Source organism: Ictalurus furcatus, chromosome 3 (assembly GCF_023375685.1).
Source record: "Ictalurus furcatus strain D&B chromosome 3, Billie_1.0, whole genome shotgun sequence".
In the NCBI taxonomy this organism is placed as follows: domain Eukaryota; kingdom Metazoa; phylum Chordata; class Actinopteri; order Siluriformes; family Ictaluridae; genus Ictalurus; species Ictalurus furcatus.
The window spans coordinates 10,326,414-10,348,325 of record NC_071257.1 but is presented as its reverse complement, the minus strand read 5'-3'; the positions used below and the strand labels follow the sequence as shown (position 1 = coordinate 10,348,325).

At 37.5% G+C, this 21,912-nt stretch overlaps 1 protein-coding gene and 1 long non-coding RNA gene across 3 annotated transcripts in view; both read right to left on the bottom strand.

Moving 5' to 3' along the window:
* Positions 1 to 2,012: 2,012 nt before the first annotated feature.
* tsnax (translin-associated factor X) overlaps positions 2,013 to 21,912 on the bottom strand; it is a 31,060-nt gene continuing 11,160 nt past the window's right edge. For both annotated transcript variants that reach the window (XM_053620724.1, XM_053620725.1), the window contains 2 exons: positions 18,266 to 18,387; positions 2,013 to 2,624 (listed from right to left, as the gene is read on the bottom strand). In XM_053620724.1, coding sequence (XP_053476699.1) covers positions 2,256 to 2,624; positions 18,266 to 18,387 — 491 coding nt within the window. In that variant the 3' untranslated portion in view covers positions 2,013 to 2,255. The remainder of the gene's footprint in view (positions 2,625 to 18,265; positions 18,388 to 21,912) is intronic.
* On the bottom strand, positions 3,177 to 4,655 carry LOC128605362 (uncharacterized). The gene is made up of 3 exons (XR_008385536.1): positions 3,841 to 4,655; positions 3,458 to 3,633; positions 3,177 to 3,224 (listed from the first exon to the last, which is right to left on the bottom strand). It is a non-coding gene; the product is annotated as an uncharacterized LOC128605362 (long non-coding RNA).

The window sequence follows — 21,912 nt, the reverse complement described above, 5'->3', positions numbered from 1 at the left end:
GAAAATGGCTGTCCACTGACGGTCCCCAACCAACCTGACAGAGCTTGAGAGGATCTGCAGAGAAGAATGGCAGAAAATCCCCAAATCCAGGTGTGCAAAGCTTGTTGCATCATACTCAAATAGATTTGAGGCTGGAATCGTTGCCAAAAGTGCTTCAACTAAGTACTGAGTCAGGGGTCAGAATACTTATGATAAGGCGATTTCAGTTTTTTTTTTTTTTTGGTGATAAATTTGCAAAGTTATCACAAATCTGGAGTATAGACTGATGTGAAAAAAAAAAATTACAGCATTTTAGCATAAGGCTGCAACATAAAATGTGAAAAAAATAAGGGGTCTGAATACTTTCTGAATGCACTGCATGTGCTTGAGTTAAAAAAAAAAAAAAAATTCTAATCAGACTATAGTCCAAGAGTGTACAGAGTCAGAAGAATCCCATGTTCCACTGCACAGCAGGTGTTTTTCTGTATCTCTGTGTTTCCTGTGTACTGAGTTAGAAGAACCATGTATTTTCTCTGTACAACATTTATTAGACATTCACCGAAACTGTGTTTCCAATCAAAATCTTTTGAAGCTGGCAAACTAATGTCAAAGATAAAACTTCTACAAATCATTAAGGTTATACCGGGTGAATAAAGGGTGAATTTAGTCTGACAGTGCATGCGCCACAAATGTAAGATATCATATAGACATGAATAATTAATTAAGGCGAAGGAGATTGGTTTGTTTTTAGAAAGAAGAGCTTAATACAGATAAGTTTACTGCTTCAGAGAAGTATATAAAGGTATGTTTGTGTGTGTATAATTCAGACGTTCTGCAGACTGTCTCACTTTATTGTTTCAATAAAGATTGATTGCTTTTTGGTATCTACAAATCCTTTTATCTCTGAAGTTTTTTTTTTTTTTAACTTTGGCTGGAAAGATTGTTTCCATGACACCATTTAAAAATGGCAGAATGCCAAAATAGTTATATAGTATAACCCCAGCCAAATGAAATGCTAAATCGATAGATTGGGGATAAGAAGATGGGCTTTATGTGAGAGCATATACTTTCTTATGTACTGTGATGCACAGTATTTCTAGGAGTCTGCTGTGTTGTGTGGCTGCTAAGTCCCCTTCTATAAGGCTTGCATCAGAAGAAATGGAAAGCTTTTGCAAGAGTTTTCACTACAGTTAACAGCTTCTTTAATTGATAATGTTTAGGCCTATTATGCATGTGTGGCCATTAATAACTATAAGGAATATTCCATGTTCTACCACAATTAAAAGGATATGCCTGTATACAGGCTGTTTTAATGTTATTAGTTATTCGAGCCATAATTTATGCTTCAAATGTGGTCCCGTGTACAGGTCAGCATCACATATTAAAAGTATATCAGCATCAGCAGGGATGTATATTGGAACTTCTTGCTAACTAATAGTATATTTAGGGGTATCGTCTAAACCAGTGAGGTGAGCATGTGCTGGACATTAACATTTGACTGTTGTTCCCATCCAGCAATAAATGACAGTCCAGTAGGGTAGCAATTCCAGACATGTTTGAATGTTCCTTAAAGAGAATATAAATAAAGTTTCATATGCTACCACGCTGGGACGTTGGTAAATGTCCTCTGAACTTGTTTGGGAATGTTCCTCTAGGACTAAAATAGGACATGTTATGAATGTATATAATGTACTGGGAGTGTCCTATACTGAACCTAATTAAAATGCCCAAATACGGACATCACTGACAAGTGTTACAGAAACCTCTTCAGTATACAGGATACTGCATGATATTTACAGTATACCTCCAAACTTTGTATAACATTCTACAGTCCCAAGTCATATTTGTATATATTTTGGATATGGGTATCATATCATGACACATCCAGTCAATCTCAAACATAATTATTTATAGGCATCTTACACAGAACACTCTTCAACATAATGTGAAAGTGCCAAAATAAAGATTTAAACTACCATACAAAATACGCAATTTGTAAAGCAATGGAAAGTGAAGGACAGCTCAGACACCTGTTCAAAACAAGCTTTATTGGCATCTCTTAATATATTAACATGGAGCAGAGTGAAATGTGTCAACATGTGTTCTGACATGCTAAAAACCCAGGATTCATGGTTGAATTACATCATGCTGCAATCAAGGACTTCTAAAATCAAAGAATTACAGAAGCAAACATTTTCCCATAACATAATAGATAATGTTAAACCAAATGCAACATGCATATTTCAGATATAAGCAAAACAGGCCTTCTATACTGCTCAGTCATCTTCCTCCAACACTGCTGCCCTGTTCGAAAAAACATCAGCAAGCATGTGTTTGGGAATCTCTGAACCCCGCACTCTAAGTGTATAACAGGCATCCTCCACTTTACTGAGGCTCTGTCGGAGAGTATGCAACTTTTTAGAAACCTCATAAGGACCCACATTACCAATATATGAAAAGCCATCGTGGATCTGCCGCAGGAAGTTACTGAGCTCAAAGGGTGTGTCCACATCACCATTTCCAACACTGCTGATGCACATACGCATCAGCTCACCAGTCAGATCAGCCACACCCAGAAGGTAGTCAGTTGGTGTAACTTGGAAAGTCAACACGCAGGCTCCTGGCCACATACCCCTGCTACAAACCTGAACAAAAGAGTAGGTCACATAATGAGCATCTGCACAATGAACAGTACCTAAAGACACCAACATCTCACAGTGATCTGCAGGTGATTAAGAGAGGAAAATTATGGAGTGAAATCAGAGCAGAACATTTGAAATAAAATGCGTGATTTGACATTATTGAACATTTTGTATTTCAATTTATAGGTTCTGGTGTTTTAAATTTAGGTCTAAAAAATTCAAGTATTAAAAATTTACACTGTACCAAATTGAAATCATAGAAAAAATTCAGGTCTTAGAATTTAGGAAAAATATCCAGAACACTCAGAAAGAGCAAACAAGCCAGGATCTAATCGAACTCAGTCCTGACCTGTCACAACACACCTCTAAGATCAAAAAGAGGGCGATAATGAAGATTATGATATGTTTATGCTTGCTGCTAGAAACAGCTTAGCTGTTTTCAATATTTACTTGTGAGTTTGCCAACAGTATTTCAGTGTGAATATTTAATTACCAATTACTTGTTAAACATTTGGGGAAAAAGATAAGCCCATAAAGGAAATGTGGTGAAAAATACCTTAATTTAAATGTAGAGTAAAATGAATGAAGGGTATTACAAAACAGCTGTAAGGGAGATACAGAGAAAATTATTTAAAAAGTTACTGCGGTTGCTATAACCTGGTGGTTCCTTTAAGATTTTTGTGTTTATGATGACGTAGGAGGTCACATGACAATGCCAACATGGCGGATGTAGTATGTCCGGGAATGTAGTCATACTACACACACATACTGATTAATACAAACTGTTTCAATGGCTGTACAGTAGGTACTGTCACAGTACACGATTTCAGACTCACCCAAAGTTTCAGTCAATGATTTTAGTGATGGAGGTGAAAAGCAGTTTTCGGGCACATAAAAACCAGGCATGTGCATGCGATATGAGCGCACAGAACAGTATCCACGACTAGAAAACCATCCTCGCAAGGGAGCATTTCTGTTCCATGTGGACAAATGCGGTACTGCAAGCATGGGACTGGGATGAGCAGAGGTTTTGAAATAATTCAAATCAAGGGTATTTAAAATAAAATTGCACTCAATACAACAAGGAATCACAAGTTTCACAAACAAACAAACATGCAATACAGTTAAAGTGGAAAATAACACAGTTATTACTTCTGGAGCAGCAAAACAAGTGGGTATAGGCTAATATTTATCTTTATAAAGGTACATTCACACATACAGTGATTTTTTTCGCTGCAAGTCACCAGTTGTTGTACTATGAAGTCGCCAGTGGCCGTTCCTACTACTGGTTGCCATAGTAACATGAGTGACGCAACTAGCATTCCACTTTTGACAACGAACGTTTTCTTGCCGCTAAAATTAAATATCCTGGAGGGAGAGTGATCTTATATAAAACTCAGTGTATATATGCATATCCTACGAGATGAAGGAGAAGCAGTGTGTGCTCTTTGCCACTGCAGCCATCTATCGGCGGCAAAAGTGCAAGTGCCAATTAGCTTAGCTTGCCTTATGGCCTTAGCGCATTGAAAGCAAAATAATAATAATGAAACACTCAGTTTTTGTTTCAATCGAGCAAAATGCCGGTGTAGCTCCTATATCAGTAAGTGAGCGTCACCATCGAGGCGTCATTCCCTATATGTTCGATGGTGACCGGGAGCTGGACCGCAGCTCTTCGGCCATGGCCTCTGTGTTTCCTGGATAATGTGTCACCTAAACTTCACCCACGATAGGCGCTACACTCGGATTTTGCTCGATTGCAACAAAAAGTGTGTTTCATTATTATTTATTTTATCTATTTTTTTTGCTTTAAACCCACTAAGATCCTAAGCTAAGCTAATTGGCTACTGCCGCTGCTTCTACTAGTGAGCAAGGGTGGCTACGGATCATGTGCACTCTACTGTCTTCACTCCCATTGGTAGTCACTGAACCAAAGTCACTCCAAATTTGCATAAACATTTCTCAACTTTCAAAGTCACTGGACATGCCTACATGTCGCCAGAAGCTCGCATTGAAAATGAATGGTCTCCGGTCACTTTGTTGCTACGAGTCACTGAACGTCTGAATGCACCTTAAGTCGTTATACGCAAACAGCCCTGTGGGAAAAGTAAGCATAAACTGTGTATGGCCCCGAATCCACCACTGGTCGAAAGCAGTTAGTTCACATGTAGCTGTAATAAAAATGCAATTAGTTTTAAAAGGCCAATTAGTTTTTCACATTGGTGATAAGTTTTGGATAACTTTTATTTGCTTCAATAAAAAATCAAATAAATAAAACACATATTGTGTGTTTACTCAGGTTGACTTTGTTTTATGTTGCATTTTGTTTGAAGCGTTAAAACTATTTAGTATGAGATATACACAAAAACAGAAGAAATCAGGATGGGGCAAATACTTTTTCACAGCACTGTAGCAGTCCCAGGTGCCAGTGTCGAGTTACACAGAACAACAGACACAGCATAGATTAGCATACTTATAAAGTTTTATGATAATAGCTCAATGCTGGTTGTTTGAAACGCCTGCTGAAAATTTATTGGGTGAAGGTGGTTGTGTTTTTGAAGTAATTTAGTGATGATTAAAAGTCCAGTTACAGATTAGAAGAAAGTCTTTCAAATTTGGTTCAAATCCTAATCATGTACCAATCATGTAAATATTTTATGGAATTCACTGTTGATTCAAAATCCAGTTACATATTTGTAGATTGATGTAGCATAAAAAATTTCAGCTCAATTGAACTTTTGGTTCATGAGAATTTAACTCCAACCCCTATGGATATGAAAAGCACCAAATTAAGTGAGACTGCATCAGCTGCTAATACTGTAGGTCCATCCCTGAAACTACCATTCAAGTTTCATGACAATAACTTAAAAGGTACACTATGTAACTTTTGGCCCTCCAGCTGTTAAAAAAAACTGCATGCATTTTGCGTAAGAACAATGTGCTTGGTTGTGCTTCGGCTCTACGTGTCTGTTCGGATGAATATGGTTCGCGGCACCGGTGAACACATGGAACTCCAAAAAGATATCATCTGAGCATCTAAGTGAGTGCCATATTTATGCTTTTGTTTTGACTAGGGGCGTAACCTGGCCTGGGCATTATACCCCCAAATAATTATCCACTTGGAGCGGTTTGTCACTACGTAACTGAACATCAGTAAAAGAAGATGGCGGTGTTGTAATCTAATATCTTCAGTGAACAGAGGTGAGGCCAATCAGAAAGCGTTTTACAGGAAAATACGTGGAAATACTCGTGTCTTATTGGCTGACAGCACTCAATTCTGCCAAACGCTAGCTCACATGGTCAGTGTGAGGGAAAATGGATATAAGCTTCTTCTTTTTTTTTTTAACCAGTAAAGGGGTTGAAACTGAAATACTAACATCCTGTTAGTTGTGCTGAGCAATGCTGAGCAAGAAAACAAGGTGTGTAAATGTCTAAATGAGTTCCAGAGTTCCAGTTTATGTGAACATGATACGAGCAGAGCATTTGGAAAGATAATGTACTTTGCATGGCACTGTAGCAGCTAAACCCATAGCTTAGTTAGCCTACCGCTGGCTAGCGACACCAAACAAGTCTAGTTAGAAAAGTTTTATATTTTATCGGCTGGTAGTCCTATAAACAGTGATAATACCCAAGGCAAGTTTTATGATAAATAAATTGACAGCTACGTTACCTCAGCTTCCACAAAACAAAACTTAGGCCACTGGCTGAGCTGGAAAAAAATGCATGGATAAGAATCTGGGCTCAGCCCCGGATGATTAACAGTCCAGCTAATGCCCCTGGTTTTGACTAATTGGAAACACTGATGTTTTTAAATTAATTACTTTAGAAAAGTTGTTAACATAAGGACTGCTAGTTTGATAAGGTCAAATGTGGTACAGGTGGTGGCAAATATGTTTTACTTGGTGTAGAAGTGAATTGTTCTCACTCATAACTAAAAATGCCAGATTATCCTACTGTTCATAAAATAGTCACTACTAGGCTCAAGAGAACCAGTTTAAATGGAAAGGTTGTCAAGATGGCAAACTGAATAATTAGACAGCTGAAAAAGTTAATTTAGCTACCCATTAGGTTTATAATTTGCATGGTCCTTCTTTGAAAATAAAATCCAGCACTGCACAATAACAGCCCATACAGAAATCACCCTTTACAATAAAAAATGCTTCACATTTAGGATTTCAACTTTTTTTTCCTTGTATTTACATGTAGATGTGTTAAACAACATAAAACATAGAACCTTTTGTATCAGGCCACCCAATTTTTAAGTGAGCAAAAGTATAGGAACAGATAAGTTTTGAAGTAAATTAAAGTAAAAAAAAACAAAAAAACAAAACACTTAATACTGGGTTGCTTATCACTTGCTTGCAATAACTGTTTGTTTGGGGGCTTCTCCTGTTAGTGTCCTCTTCAGGAGGTGAAATACATGCTCAGTTGGGTTAAGGACTGGTGATTGACTTGGTTAGTCCAAAACCTTCCACTTTTTCCCCTGATAAAGTCCTTTGTTGATTTGGCAGTGTTTTTTGGATCATTGTGTTGATGCATGATAAAGTTCCTTCAGATTAATTTGGATGTCTCTCTGTAAATTGGCAGACAAAATGTTCCTGTAAACGTCTGAAATCATTCTGCTGCTACCATCATGAGATACATCAATAAAGATTGATGAGCCTGTTCCAGAAGCAACTATGCAAGCCCAAGCCATGACACTACCATCATCATGTTTTTCAGATGAGCTTGTATGTTTTGGATCGTGATCAAATCCTTTCTTTCTCCACACTTTGGTCTTTCCATCACTTCGGTAGAGTTTAGTCTTGGTTCCAGAACTTTTGTCGCACATCTCTGTATTTCTATGCGAATTCCAATCTGGTTTTCCGATTCTTACTGCTGATTAGTGGATTGCATCTTGTGGTATGGCTTATTTCTGTTCTCAAAGTCTTCTTCGAGCAGTGGATTTTGATAAATACCAACAACTACATATAAATACCAGGAAATAAAAGCTGAAATTCAAAACTCTCTTCTCATATTCATTATTTGATCTCAAACTCAAATGTCTTCAGTCTACAGTAGAAACTAATTAATTGGCCTTGCCATTACAATAGTTTCGGAGAGGTCTGTATTTGCCTCTCTGCCATCTGGCAGAAGGCTCTGCAGCATCCTGTCAAGGAGTGCCAGGCGGGGTACTAGCTTTTACCACAAGGGTATCAGACGCAAACACTGAACTACCCTTTCCAACACACATCACCCTGGGATCCAAATAACTCCCTCAGCCTACTGCACAGACACGTTTACTCAATAATGAAGCACAGGCCATGTTGTTCCTTACTACACTGGAGCACATTGTACAGTACACCGACATTTTGATTGAACTTTGATTTGTTACAGCTCTGCACTGTCACTTTAGATGTCATTCATCTCATTTTTTTTTTTTTTTTAACAAGCATTATTACACTGACACTTGTACTTATGCTGGCCGTCTTTGTATACACCCTGACTGTTTCCAATACCACCTCCCTGCATGTTTCCTATTCCCATTGCACTTTATTTATGTCGTGTCAGCATTGTGTACATCGTACATGTATCTTGCACCTTGGGTCTAGGAGAAATCATAAAAATTCCAAGTACAGTGCATTAAAGCTGCAAGCAGCGATAAACAGGCCCTTGCAGCCGGGTGCATGTTGGGGCTGCTCTGCCAGGGTAAAGCCATTAAATTTTTTACAATTTATATAGTTGTTTTTGACATATTTTCATTTGCCATTAAGTGCCGCTGTGACTACAACTGAACATTGGCATGTAGATGTACTGAGGCCAGCATTCGTATCAAGTAGGTGAAGTTTGGTGCAGATTGAACATTGTAAGTTATAACAATTTTCTGTTTCATGGCATTTATAGCATACTTCAGCAGTTAACTAATTGTTGCCAACATGGTGTAACATGTTTTTAGCATGTTGCTTGCATATTTCCTACTTACTTGCTTATTTTAATATGGTGATAAGAGTGCATCACAGTGTAAAACATGTCTTTATGACATTATGACTATAACTGAATATTGGCAGGAGGTTGACTTCAGGCCGGGACTTTTATCAAACACGTGTAGTTTGGAGCAGATTGGACAGTGCTTGTATGAATTATTACAACTTCCTGCTTCTTGGTGAAAACATAGAAATTTGTGAGACCGCCAAGCCCACACCGTGCAGCCAAAACTCAAAAGCTTCACAATTTAGCATTAGCAAGGTCTTTAGGTTAGACTGACCGATGTCGATCTGATGAAATCTCTAGGAGGAAATCGTTAAAGAATGAGGCCTGGAAATGGCAAAATCTGAGCAACAATTTTAGAGAGTAGTCAAAATGGCTGACTTCCTGATGACTTTAGGGCATGAGTTCAAGAGACTGTTTTGTACGTATTGGCAGATTACATAGGTTTCCCGAATTTCGTACACGTACATGAAACGTAGCGCGAGGCACATATCATTGAAATTTTGTAGGTGGTGCTATCGAGCCATTTTGCCACACCTAAGTTAAATGACCAAATAAATGTTCAATTTTGCCATACTTCAATAAGTGTGCCAAATATCCTGAGTTTTCGAGCATTCCAAAGGTGTCAAATGTGCATTTAAAACTTAGGGGGCGCTATGGAGCCGATGAGGCACACCTATGATAAAATGAAACATCCCATCAATTAATGTCGTAATACAAATGCATATGTCAAGTTTCATGGATTTTCAACCATCTTAAGTCTCTCAAAACACCGCGGGAAACTTTGAAAATCCAATATTTCATCCAACATGGCCAACTTCCTGTTGGGCGGAGTCAGATAAAACCATGTGAACTTTGTCGACTTGATGAGAGCAATGACTATGGTAAATCTCGTGCACATCGGCGCAACTTCATCCCGACCATCCCGAGCTCCTCGACCACGCCCATGCCCAAGTCCTACATAACTATTACATTTTCACCGGTTCTGACGCGCCTGCCAAGTTTCGTGATTTTTCGGGTATGTTTAGGCCCTTAAAATCACACAAATGCATGGAAAAAAAAAAAAAAAATTCATTAAAGCTGCAAGCAGCGATAAAAGGGCCCTCGCACCCGGATGCAGGTTGGTTCTGCTCTGCCAGGGGCACTCCGTTCCATTTTTTTAAGCACTTTATCGCATTTATATTTTGTTAGGAGTGCATCATGATGTAAAACGTAATTTCCTGTTGCCAGCAGGTGGCGCTATGACTATAACTGAATATTGGCATGTAGATGTCTTCAGGCCACCCTGTCCAGGGTGTACCCCGCCTTGTGCCCGATGCTCCCTGGGATAGGCTCCAGTTTCCCCGTGACCCTGAAAAGGATAAGCGGTATAGAAGATGGATGGATGGATGGATGTCTTCAGGCCAGAATTAGTATAAAACATATGAAGTTTGGTGCAGATTGAACACTGTGGGGTCCAAGCAGAGTTATAAAAACACTGTGTTTATTAACAGTAATAGCACGCTTTAGCACTTAGCTAAGTGTTGTTAACATGTTCTAACATGTTTCTAGCATGTTGCTAACATGTTTAGAATTTGCTGGCATATTTTTATATGTTGCTAGGAATACATTAGTGTTTAACATGTCACTTCCTGTTGCCAGCAGGTGGCGGTATAACGATGACTGAATATTGGTATGTAGATTTCTTCAGGGCAGGATTTGTATCAAATATGTGAAGTTTGGTGCAGATTGAACATTGAGTGTCTGAGTTAGTGTAAATCATGTCATGTTCTATTGGCAGTAGGTGGCGCTATGACTGTAACTGAATATTGGCATGTATATAGCCTCAGGCCAGGTTTTGTACAAAACATTTGAAGTTTGGTGCAGATTGAACATTGTATGTCTTAGTCATTGTAAAACCTGACAGTTCATGTTGCCAGCAGGTGGCACTATGACTATAATTGAATATTGGCATGTAGATGTTTTCAGGCCAGAATTAGTATAAAACTTACATGTTGTTAGGAGTGTGTCACGATGTAAAATGTATCATTTCCTGCTGCCAGAAGGTGGCACTATGACTATAACTGAATCTTGGCATGTAGATGTCTTCAGGCCGGGACCATTATCAAACACTTGAATTTTGGAGCAGATTTGACATTTTGTGTTTGAGTTATAACAACTTCCTTTTTTGTGGCGAAACATCGAAATCTGTGAGAGTGTCACGCCCACGCCATGCAGTGAAACCTCAAAAGCTTTGCAATTTAGCATCGTCAATGCCTTTAGATGAGACTGACTAAATATGATGCCGATCTGATGAAAGCTCTAGGAGGAGTACGTTAAAGTACAAGGCCTGGAAATGGCAAAAAATGGAGCAAAAATTTAAGAGAAAAATCTAAATAATAATAATAAACACCGAAAAACAATAGGGCCCTGCACCTCCAGTGCATGCGCCCTCCGGTGGACACCGGAGGCGCGGCACCTTCGGTGCTCGGGCCCTAATAATAATAATAATAATAGCCACAAGCTATTATTATAATTATTATTATAATCTGTGGGGTCCAAGCAGTGATCTGTGGGGTCCAAGCAGTCTTAGCAAACATTACCCCCAGTGCACAGTCCTTGGCAATGTATGCAAAACAATAAAGTGCCATACATGAACATACTTGTGAAGTTTTGTGATGATAGCTTAATGGTAGTTGTCTGAAATGCCTGTTGAAAGCTGATTGGCTGAAGACAGCTGTGTTTTTTTTAAGTAATTCCCTCATGATTAAAAATTCAGTTACAGATGACCACATTGATGCAGCACACAAAATTTCTCAGAAATAGCATTAAACATATCTCCACCCGTTTTCAATGGTTATGCTCCAAACTACGCATATGATTTAGTAATCCTTAGTTAGGTCAACATCATAACTCCAATTACAGATTAGCATAGTTATGCACCATACAAATTCCAGCTCCATCAGTCTTGCGGTTCTTGAGAAAGTTATCTGACCTTAGCCCCAGCCTCAAAGCATGACCAGACCCCAAACTTCACATTGGGGGCACTACAGTTCTGCAGTCTGCTAACTGTTTACAATCTGCTGCTGGGAATAAAAAAAAAAAATGGTAAGGATGCGTATAAAATATTGTACTTTATTATTTCTAAAAAAGTCTGCTGTAGAAATTTCCAAGCCATTAACCTACTTTTACTGAAACACACTTTAAATATATACTATAATTAATAAAATAAGTAAATGCAGCAATAAATATATGAATGTGAATACACTGTGAAATAATTAAATATATACATAAAATTGAACATTATAATATATTTTTAATACAATACCTTTTTCACAATAACTGACTTTTAAGTTCCTTTTTATTTTAAAATATCTTTGGAGATTTAAGAGTTCAATGGGGGATAAATTCCTTTTTATATACTAGCTCTGCAGCATAGAACGATTTACCATCTTTTATAAAGCAGATACAAGTTGAAGGTGTCTTTAGAAAGGCAGTAAAAAGATGGCTTTTATATAATTGACCTACATAGTGTTAAAATAGTGACCTATTTTTCCATTTTTTAAATTTTTGGGTTTATTATCCTTGGCAGTTTTAAAATGTATGGATGGTTTATATGGTGGCTTTCTTGTACAATTTAAAACTGCGTCAAATAAAGCAACAAGAATAACAAAAAATAAGTTTACTTTCAGAATAGATTTTTTCAAACATAATTTTTAATGCCTGAATATTTTTAACCTACATTTCAAAGAATTTAATTCAGAACCAATGTATTCAAATATATTAAGTGTCTCATTGAAAATTTTAAATAACATCACATATATATTTTTCTTTGAGGCATTAACAAATTCAGGTTCGAATGACTGATTTCACTCCATAGAAAACAAGACAAAAATTACAAGTTTTAAGTGCAGTAAACTCTATTAATGAAGTCTATAGTGTTGACCAAACAGATATTTAAACTGATAAAATATGTACAGTGTGTAAACATACAAGTGGCAGTGAAAGAGCACTGATCAGAGGCCAGTTGAACAAGCTCAAAGTTTTGAGTTGACAAAACCAAACTTATCCAACCTGGGTTAATAGGTTTCAAGAGCTTGGTCTCAGAACTGTCTCCGTCAACCCAGGTTTTAACCCTGAACCAATGTTTACTCATCGTGTGTGTGCACTAAAAAGCCAGATGTTTGCCACAAACAGACAATAACCTTCAACATGGAAAAAAGCAAGTGCGCATACTTGGTTGAAGAGCAAGAAATTATTTTGTGGAAATATGAGGAATTTGAATCTACACTAACCACAAAAAGCAACACAGTTGCGGCTGCCAAAGCTCGGGAAAATTTCTGGCGGAACATTACAGATTGTGTAAATGCATAAGTTTACTTTTATAGGCTCACAATGAGAACAAATGGATTGAAAACTTATAACCCCAACATATTTCATGTAATTTCATTTAATATGAATGTAAATTTTTAAATAAAATAATAAGAAAATAAATATACACTTGTGAAAATACATTAGGACAGGAATAATGCTACCACATGAAGATATGTACCACTCGCAAAGAATCACAAAGCAATACATACAGTTTGTGGTACAGTAAGAGCGCAGCTTTGGCACGTCAGATTTTTAATGTGCGGCTATAGATAAACTATACCATCTGCTGAAAATCGATATCTTTCTTACAGATGGTGTTTTTAGGTTGTTGTTAGGACAGTCATTTATTAAAAGAAATAAACACACACACACACACACACACACACACACACACACACATACATACACACATTTTATATATATATATATATATATATATATATATATATATATATATATATATATATATATAAAAAATAAAAGAGATGCACCGATGAATACCAATTATCGGCCGATAAAGGCTATTTTTCTCGCTATCGGCCATCGGCCGATGGTTTAAAAACATCCGATGATCTAAAAGCATCCGATGATCAGGGCCAATTATATCCTGTCAATCAAAAGAGGGCAGGAAAACGCATCAATTTCGTGTTGTGTGTAAGGAAGCTGTCTCTTGTGAGGAATGACGACAAAACTGCAGTTTGTAACCTCTGCACCGCTAAAATTTTTCACCAGAAGTGAGCAGCAGTGAAACGGCTGTTTCTGTGTCGAGTCTAATTTTTTTCCCCCGCGCTGCTCCCGCTGAATTAAAGCACCACTACACGGTTGAAAGATTTAAATGAAGATGGGTTGACAAAAAAGTATATATATATATATAGCACAGAAAAATATATTTGTAGAGTAGTATATTTCATATCATTATTGTTAATGAGTTAATATATATATAAAAAAAGCTTATAATAGGCCTATATATTACCAGTTTGATTTTCAATGAAGTAGAAATGCTTGTATTAGTGGTGAATGAATGTGAGCCTAACAGGAGGTTTTTTAGAATTCAGTCAATGTTAATATGAATGAATAAGAAAATAAGAAATTCAATAAGAAATTCATGAATTCAATAAGAAAATAAGAAATCTTACTTTAATCTTCAGAATTTAGTTAATGTTAATTTGAGTAATGTGTTTTCTGTTTATGAGACCAGTTACTGTGAAACTTGTTGAAATAGAGAGAATAAAGTTTTTATTTGCATTTTTTATTTGCATCCAGAATTGTGGAATTCATTATTATGAATTTAAAAGAAGGCATAAAAGGTAGAACTATCGGTATCGGCCAATATCACACTGAAGAGAAATTTAGTATCGGTGCATCTCTTATATATATATATATATATATATATATATAGACACACACATAGTTGTAATCTAAATCATTCAACCCCCAATGTAAATCAGGTTTATTGTCAAAATTTACAGACTTTCAGCTGTTTGCAATGAACAAATCAAACAACAGCAATTGAAATCGCTCGGCACAATGAACGCTTCAAGTGCTTTCCCCAAATTCAACTGAAAGTGCATCTTATAATGACTTCTCCAGCCTCAAAATTATTTTTTCATAGCAAACAGCTGAAAGTCTGTAAATTTTGACAATAAATCTGATTTGCAATGGTGTTTGAATGTGTGTGTGTAATATATATATATATATATATATATATATATATATATATATATATATGTGTGTGTGTGTGTGTGTGTGTGTGTATTACATGCATACATACACACACACTGGCGGAAATAAGTATTGAATGCGTCAACATTTTTTTTTCAGTAAATATATTTCCAATGAGGCTATTCACATGAAATTTTCACCAGACATCGGTATTAACTCAAGAAATCCACACATATAAAGAATTCACAATATTAAAGTCCATAAATAAATTAGTGTGTAATAAAGTGGAATGACACAGGAAAAAAGTATTGAACATGCTATAAAAAGCAGTTCTCCAAGGCAAGGAAAGGCAAGGATCCAGCTGAAATCCATAAGTAATTATACCTCCTATCTGTGCAAATTAATATCAGCTGAGTTAGTAAATTGATGGTCTATACAGTAAAAAGGCTTTTCATTACCTCGGTGTCACACAAGAAACATCTCATGATGGGTAAAAGCAAAGAACTCTACCAAGACCATCACACCCTAAATACAGACTGAAATACAGACTAAATACAACTGAAATACAGACGTATTTCAAAACTTCTGAATCCTCCAGTAAGCACCATCGGGGCCATTATCCGCAAGTGGAAGCAACATCACAGTCATCAACCAGACAAGCACAGAAGCTCCTCGCAAGACTTCTGACCAGCGAGTCAGAAGAATAGGCAGAAGAGTAGCTCAAGAGCCAAAGACAAGAGCTCCAGAAACACTTGGAAGCAGCAGGTGCCATAGTCACAGAGAAAACAATAAGAAATGCACTCCACTGCTCACGCTCACCCCGCAAGACTCCATTACTTAAGAAAAGGCATATCGAAGTTCGTTTAAAATTTGCTACAACTCATTTGGACAAGCCTATGAAATACTGGGAGAGTCTAGTCAGGTGAGAGCAAAATTTAACTTTTTGGCTGTCATACTCCACACCATGTTTGGAGAAGAAATGGCACTGCACTTCACCCAAAACACAATATACAAACAGGGAAGTTTGGAGGTGGAAGCATCATGGTGTTGGACTGTTTTTCATCGCATGATACTGGCAGACTTCATATAATTGAAGGAACAATGAATGGAGCCCTTCACCAGGAGATTCTTGAGAAGAATCTGCTGCCATCCACTAGGATGATGACGATGAGACGTAGGTGGACCTTCCAGCAGGACAACGATCCAAAGCATACAGCAAAGAAAACTCTCAATTGGATCCACAGAAAAAAAATGAAGGCGTTAGGATGGCCCAGTCAATCACCTGACTTGAATCCAATTGAACAAGATTTAAAGACAATATGTTTAGAAGAATGGGCCAAAATCACACCTGAATACTGCGGCCAATTAATTTCTTCATACAGGAAGCGTCTTGAAGCTGTCATTACAAACAAAGTCTTCTCCACTAAGCATTAAATAAATTTCAGTTAGCGTGTTCAATACTTTTTTCCTTTGTCATTCCTCTTTATTACACACAATATATGGACTTATGTTTGGATTTCTTTACAGTATCTCACAAAAGTGAGTACACCCCTCACATTTTTATAAATATTTGATTATATCTTTTCATGTGACAACACTGAAGAAATGACACTTTGCTACAATGTAAAGTAGTGAGTGTACAGCTTGTGTAAGTGTAAACTTCTTGTCCCCTCAAAATAACTCAACATACAGCCATTAATGTCTAAACCGCTGGCAACAAAAGTGAGTACACCCCTAAGTGAAAATGTCCAAATTGGGCCCAAAGTGTCAATATTTTGTGTGGCCACCATTATTTTCCAGCACTGCCTTAACCCTCTTGGGCATGGAGTTCACCAGAGCTTCACAGGTTGTCACTGGAGTCCTCTTCCACTCCTCCATGATGACATCACAGAGCTGGTGGATGTTAGAGACCTTGTGCTCCTCTACCTTCCGTTTGTGGATGCCCCACAGATGCTCAATAGGGTTTAGTCCATCAACTTCACCCTCAGCTACTTTAGCAAGGCAGTGGTCGTCTTGGAGGAGTGTTTGGGGTTGTTATCATGCTGGAATACTGCCCTGTGGCCCAGTCTCCGAAGGGAGGGGATCATGCTCTGCTTCAGTACATGATAGTACATGTTGGCATTCATGGTTCCCTCAATGAACTGTAGTTCCCCAGTGCCGGCAGCACTCATAGAGCCCCAGAACATGACACTCCCACCACCATGCTTGACTTTAGGCAAGACACACTTGTCTTTGTACTCCTCACCTGGTTGCCACCAAACACGCTTGACACCATCTGAACCAAATAAGTTTATCTTGGGCTCATCAGACCACAGGACATGGTTCCAGTAATCCATGCCCTTAGTCTGCTTGTCTTCAGCAAACTGTTTGCGGGCTTTCTTGTGCATCATCTTTAGAAGAGGCTTCCTTCTGGGAGGATAGTCATACAGACCAATTTGATGCAGTGTGCAGCGTATGGTCTGAGCACTGACAAGCTGACCCCCCACCCCTTCAACCTCTGCAGCAATGCTAGCAGCACTCATACGTCTATTTCCCAAAGACAACTTCTGGATAGGATGCTGAGCACGTGCACTCAACTTCTTTGGTCGACCATGGCGAGGCCTGTTCTGAGTGGAACCTGTCCTGTTAAACCGCTGTATGGTCTTGGCACCGAGCTGCAGCTCAGTGTCAGGGTCTTGGCAATCTTCTTATAGCCTAGGCCAGGGGTTCCCAAACTTTTCCAGGGCAAGGCCCCCCAAATGGCATTAACATTTGACCAAGGCCCCCCTTTTGCAAGATGTCTTTAAAATTAAATTAAAATACAGACTTCTGAATATAATCCCCCACCTTTTTTTATTAATAATTACATCTTATATCTTTAAATTACATTAGGAATTGATTGTGTGCGTGTGTGTGGTTGTCAGAGTGAGAAAGAAAAAATCATGTATTGATTTATTTCTCACACCAAATTGTTGAGGCCCCCTGGCAGCCCCCGAGGCTCCCACTTTGAAAACCACTGGCCTGGGCCATCTTTATGTAGAGCAACAATTCTTTTTTGCAGATCCTCAGAGAGTTCTTTGCCATGAGGTGCCATGTTGAACTTCCACTGACCAGTATGAGGGAGTGTGAGAGCGATGTTTAACATATTGTTTAACAATTTAAAATACCTGCTCCCCATTCACACCAGAGACCTTGTAACACAGTCACATGACACCGGGGAGGGAAAATGGCTAATTGGGCCCAATTTGGACATTTTCACTTAGGGTTGTACTCACTTACTTTTGTTGCCAGCGGTTTAGACAGTAATGACTGTGTGTTGAGTTATTTTGAGGGGACAGCAAATTTACACTGTTATACAAGCTGTACACTCACTACTTTACATTGTAGCAAAGTGTCATTTCTTCAGTGTTGTCACATGAAAAGATATAATCAAATATTTACAAAAATGTGAGCGGTGTACTCACTTTTGTGAGATACTGTATAGGTGTGGATTGACACGTCCAATACTTATTTCCCCCACTGTGTGTGTATATATATATATATATATATATATATATATATATATATATATATATATATATATATATTATAGCTAGCATGTATACACATCAAAAGTACATTGGTACATAAGCATTTTTTTTGTACTATTCCTTTCCAATCCACTTCCATTTAGAGTAATCAAATACCTTTGTTTCCATCTTCTCATCTCTCATGAATACAAGACAGGCATTTATCTCCTCCAGACTGATCAGGGTACGGTGCCTGATGAAATGATGGAAGGACACTGCCTCTACATACTCCTGAATACCTTACAGAGAAAAACAGATGATATTTTACTTACAGTTGCATGATTGTTCCATGAACATATGTCCTGATATTTCACCACAAACTAAGGCAGGGGTGTGAAACATATGGCCCGTGATCCAAGACCAAGGTGGTAAAACATGAGTACAGTCATTTATTAAAAGAAATAAACACACATGAGACATGTTCACAAGTCCCTGAGGCCCAAGTCCAAGTCTTTGAGGTGGAATCCAAGTCAAGTTTCAAGTATTTGTTCTACTTTTAGTAATAGTTATTTCAGCTAGTTATTGTAATTAACAGTGTATGAGGCTAAATCAATTTTGAAATATTACAAACTGATTAATTCTACAGAATGTCTTGTCCGTTTATTCAAAACTGTTTAATAAAGCACACGAGGTGTCACTTAAATCAATAATTTAATTTTTACACACAATCAAAAAATAATTACTTTCAAACTATAATAATGGTGACTCAGAACTCAATTTTTAAGTCATTGTTATTGGAAATTCAGTTTGAAACAATCTTACAGCATGACCAGCTTAAATGTGCCCTTCGGAAGGTGATTTATACCATTTGGAATGCAGAGACTGTCATATATGCACACACACACACACACACATATATGTATATATATATATATATATATATATATATATATATATATATATATATATATATACATACATATATATATATATACATACATATATATATATATATATATATATATATATATATATATATATATATATATATATATATATATTAGGGATGTCACGAGAACCGATACAAGTCGGTACCAACGTTCTTAAAACGTGACGGTACTTGTTTTTCTGCAGTAGCATAAGTATCGATATGTAATGAAGGTACCGAGGTTGCAATTCTTCCACAACTGAAGGGGGCAGCAAATACGCGCAAGTGTTTTAGTCTGTCCACAAGTGGTGAAGAAGAAGAAGAACACCTACAAGCACAAGGGAAAAACTACAGAAGATTAGCTTATAGGGATGCACCGGAATGAAAATTCTCAGCCGAAGCCGAATATAATGAAAAACTTGGCCGAAGACCGAATGTGTTTTTTTGTGTTTTTCAATTAATTGCATTAATTAAATAGTAAAAATGTGCTTTTTACTATTTTGTCTTGTTTTTCAAAGAAAAAAATCAATTACAAAAACTACAATTTCAAAATATTTATTTAACACTGAACATTTTTTTTTCATTCCAGCAGGCATAGGCTACCAACAAGGCACAATATAACTTTAAATAAATAAATTAGTAAAATAAAAATATTATGTGGTCATCTTTGAGCCCCCCCTTGAATAGCCTTTGTTAGGCCTATAACTGACTGCTGAAAGAATGTAACACTCTGTAGCCTACAAGAAAAAAGTGCATTAAAAAGTGCATTGACAAGAGTGCAAAAAATGGTTATATTCGGTTATATACGGCTGATTATATTCGGGATATATACCGCTCGTGTCCCTGTACACCTCGCGGAGTATTACAGTAGATATAGTATAGTTAGATACGTCGTTAATGTTATGTTCCTTGATAGATTTAGTTAGTTTAAACTATAGATTAGTTAATTTAGTCCCCGCTGGTTTTTCCGCTCCCAGTCCCAGTTCATGTTTCTCGTTTTGTGTTTTGACCCTGTTTTCTGTGACCGCGACTTTGATTCCTGCTTTGCCCGGTTTATGCCCGTTTGCCAATCGCCCGACCCTTTGCCTGTCTTGACTACGTTTTTTGGATTACGATTTGGATTTGTCTGCCTGCCCTTAAATAAATACGTCTTTACCTGCTTCCGTACTCTACTCCCTTATGTCTCACAACGTGACTGAATACTCCGGAACAGAAACAAAACAAATGCACGTATCCACAGTAAACAATGTCACGTTTGTCAACATCCGAAGAGCACGTAGCTCGTGCACGTAGCTCGTGCATGCACGCGCCCCCTCATCTCTCCGAGCGCGCTGCCGGAAGTGGAGGTCTTGACATTTGCGTGTCTCACCCTGGTTGATAGGCTATTTGGTCGCGTCATCAAACACGTCATTGTTCGGTCAAATTTATTCGGCCTTTTCACTTATTCGGCCGAACACCGAAAGTGCTTTTTTTGCTATTTTCGGCCAAATAATTTCGGTTGCCGAACATTCGGTGCATCCCTATTAGCTTAGCTTAACAAGTTTAGCTCTGCCCTGACTTGTTGAGAGTAAAAGAGAGGAAAGCTTTGTTTGAAATGAACAATAGCATCGGTTGCACACCGGCAACCGATGCTATTGTTCATTTCAAACAAAGCGAGGAAACGCCTCGAATTTGGCGAAGCACCTGAAATACGGGCCCTACATTATGTTTGTTTGAGGCAGCTGGCATTGTGGCAGTGAAACCAGCTAACGTTATGCTACATGTAATGTTTGCGATAGCCAGTTATTTGTTAACGACGCCAACACATTGCAATGTTATAAACTACCTCCTAATGGGCCACCATGCGTCGCCATTCAGCCTGGGTCCTGTCAGCAAAATGTAGCCTAATGTCACTAATAATTATCGAACTGTTAATGGTTTTAATAAAAATTTTTTGGCTTGCCACCATATCAGTGAATTTAAACTAATGCTTGCATTCAGAGTATAAGGGGTGTGTGTGTGTGTGTGTGTGTATATATATTATATATTATATATATATATATATATATATATATATATATATATATACACATATATATATATATATATATATATATACACACACACACACAAATATATGTACGTTTAGGAGTGTACCTTAGCACTTGTTATTAGTCATTGTCAGACAGTGTTTGATAACTAAAATATCCCTTTCTCTTTCTCTCTCTTATTGCCAGTATCAGCCAGAGGAGGATGTCCTCCAAGAGTTTTTAATTTTATTTTTTTAAAAAAATGATCACACACATACACACACAGATGCATCTCAACAAATTGTAATATCGTAGAAAAGTTTTTTCTGTAATTTAATTTTAAAAGTGGCAATTTCATATATTCTAGATTCATTACACATAAAGTGAAATATTCCAAGCCTTTTTTTGTTGATTTTTACTGACTGCCTCCATGCTATGCTGCATTGATGCAGTAACTCATGCAAAAGGAGCCCCGATCATGTATCGACTGTATAAATTAATATACTTTTGAGAAGTCAACATTTCTGTATTATAAATTCTTTATTCGAATATTTTGAGATACTGGATTTTTAATTTCCATGAGCATCAAGATTAAAACCAAAAAAGGCATACATACATACATACATTATATATTTTTTATATATATATATATATATATATATATATATATATATATATATATATATATATATATAAATATATTATTATTATTATTATTATCATTATTTATTTATTGTCGCGACGGACCGGTAGCCGGCGCACAAGAAACTACAATCACTCCTTCCGCGACTGCCGCGCTGGCGCTGAAGAGACGGCCCAGCTGCAATGTTGTGGACAAGCAGGAAGCACGTGGCGGTGGGGCGGGGCCACCAACACACCCCCGGCCG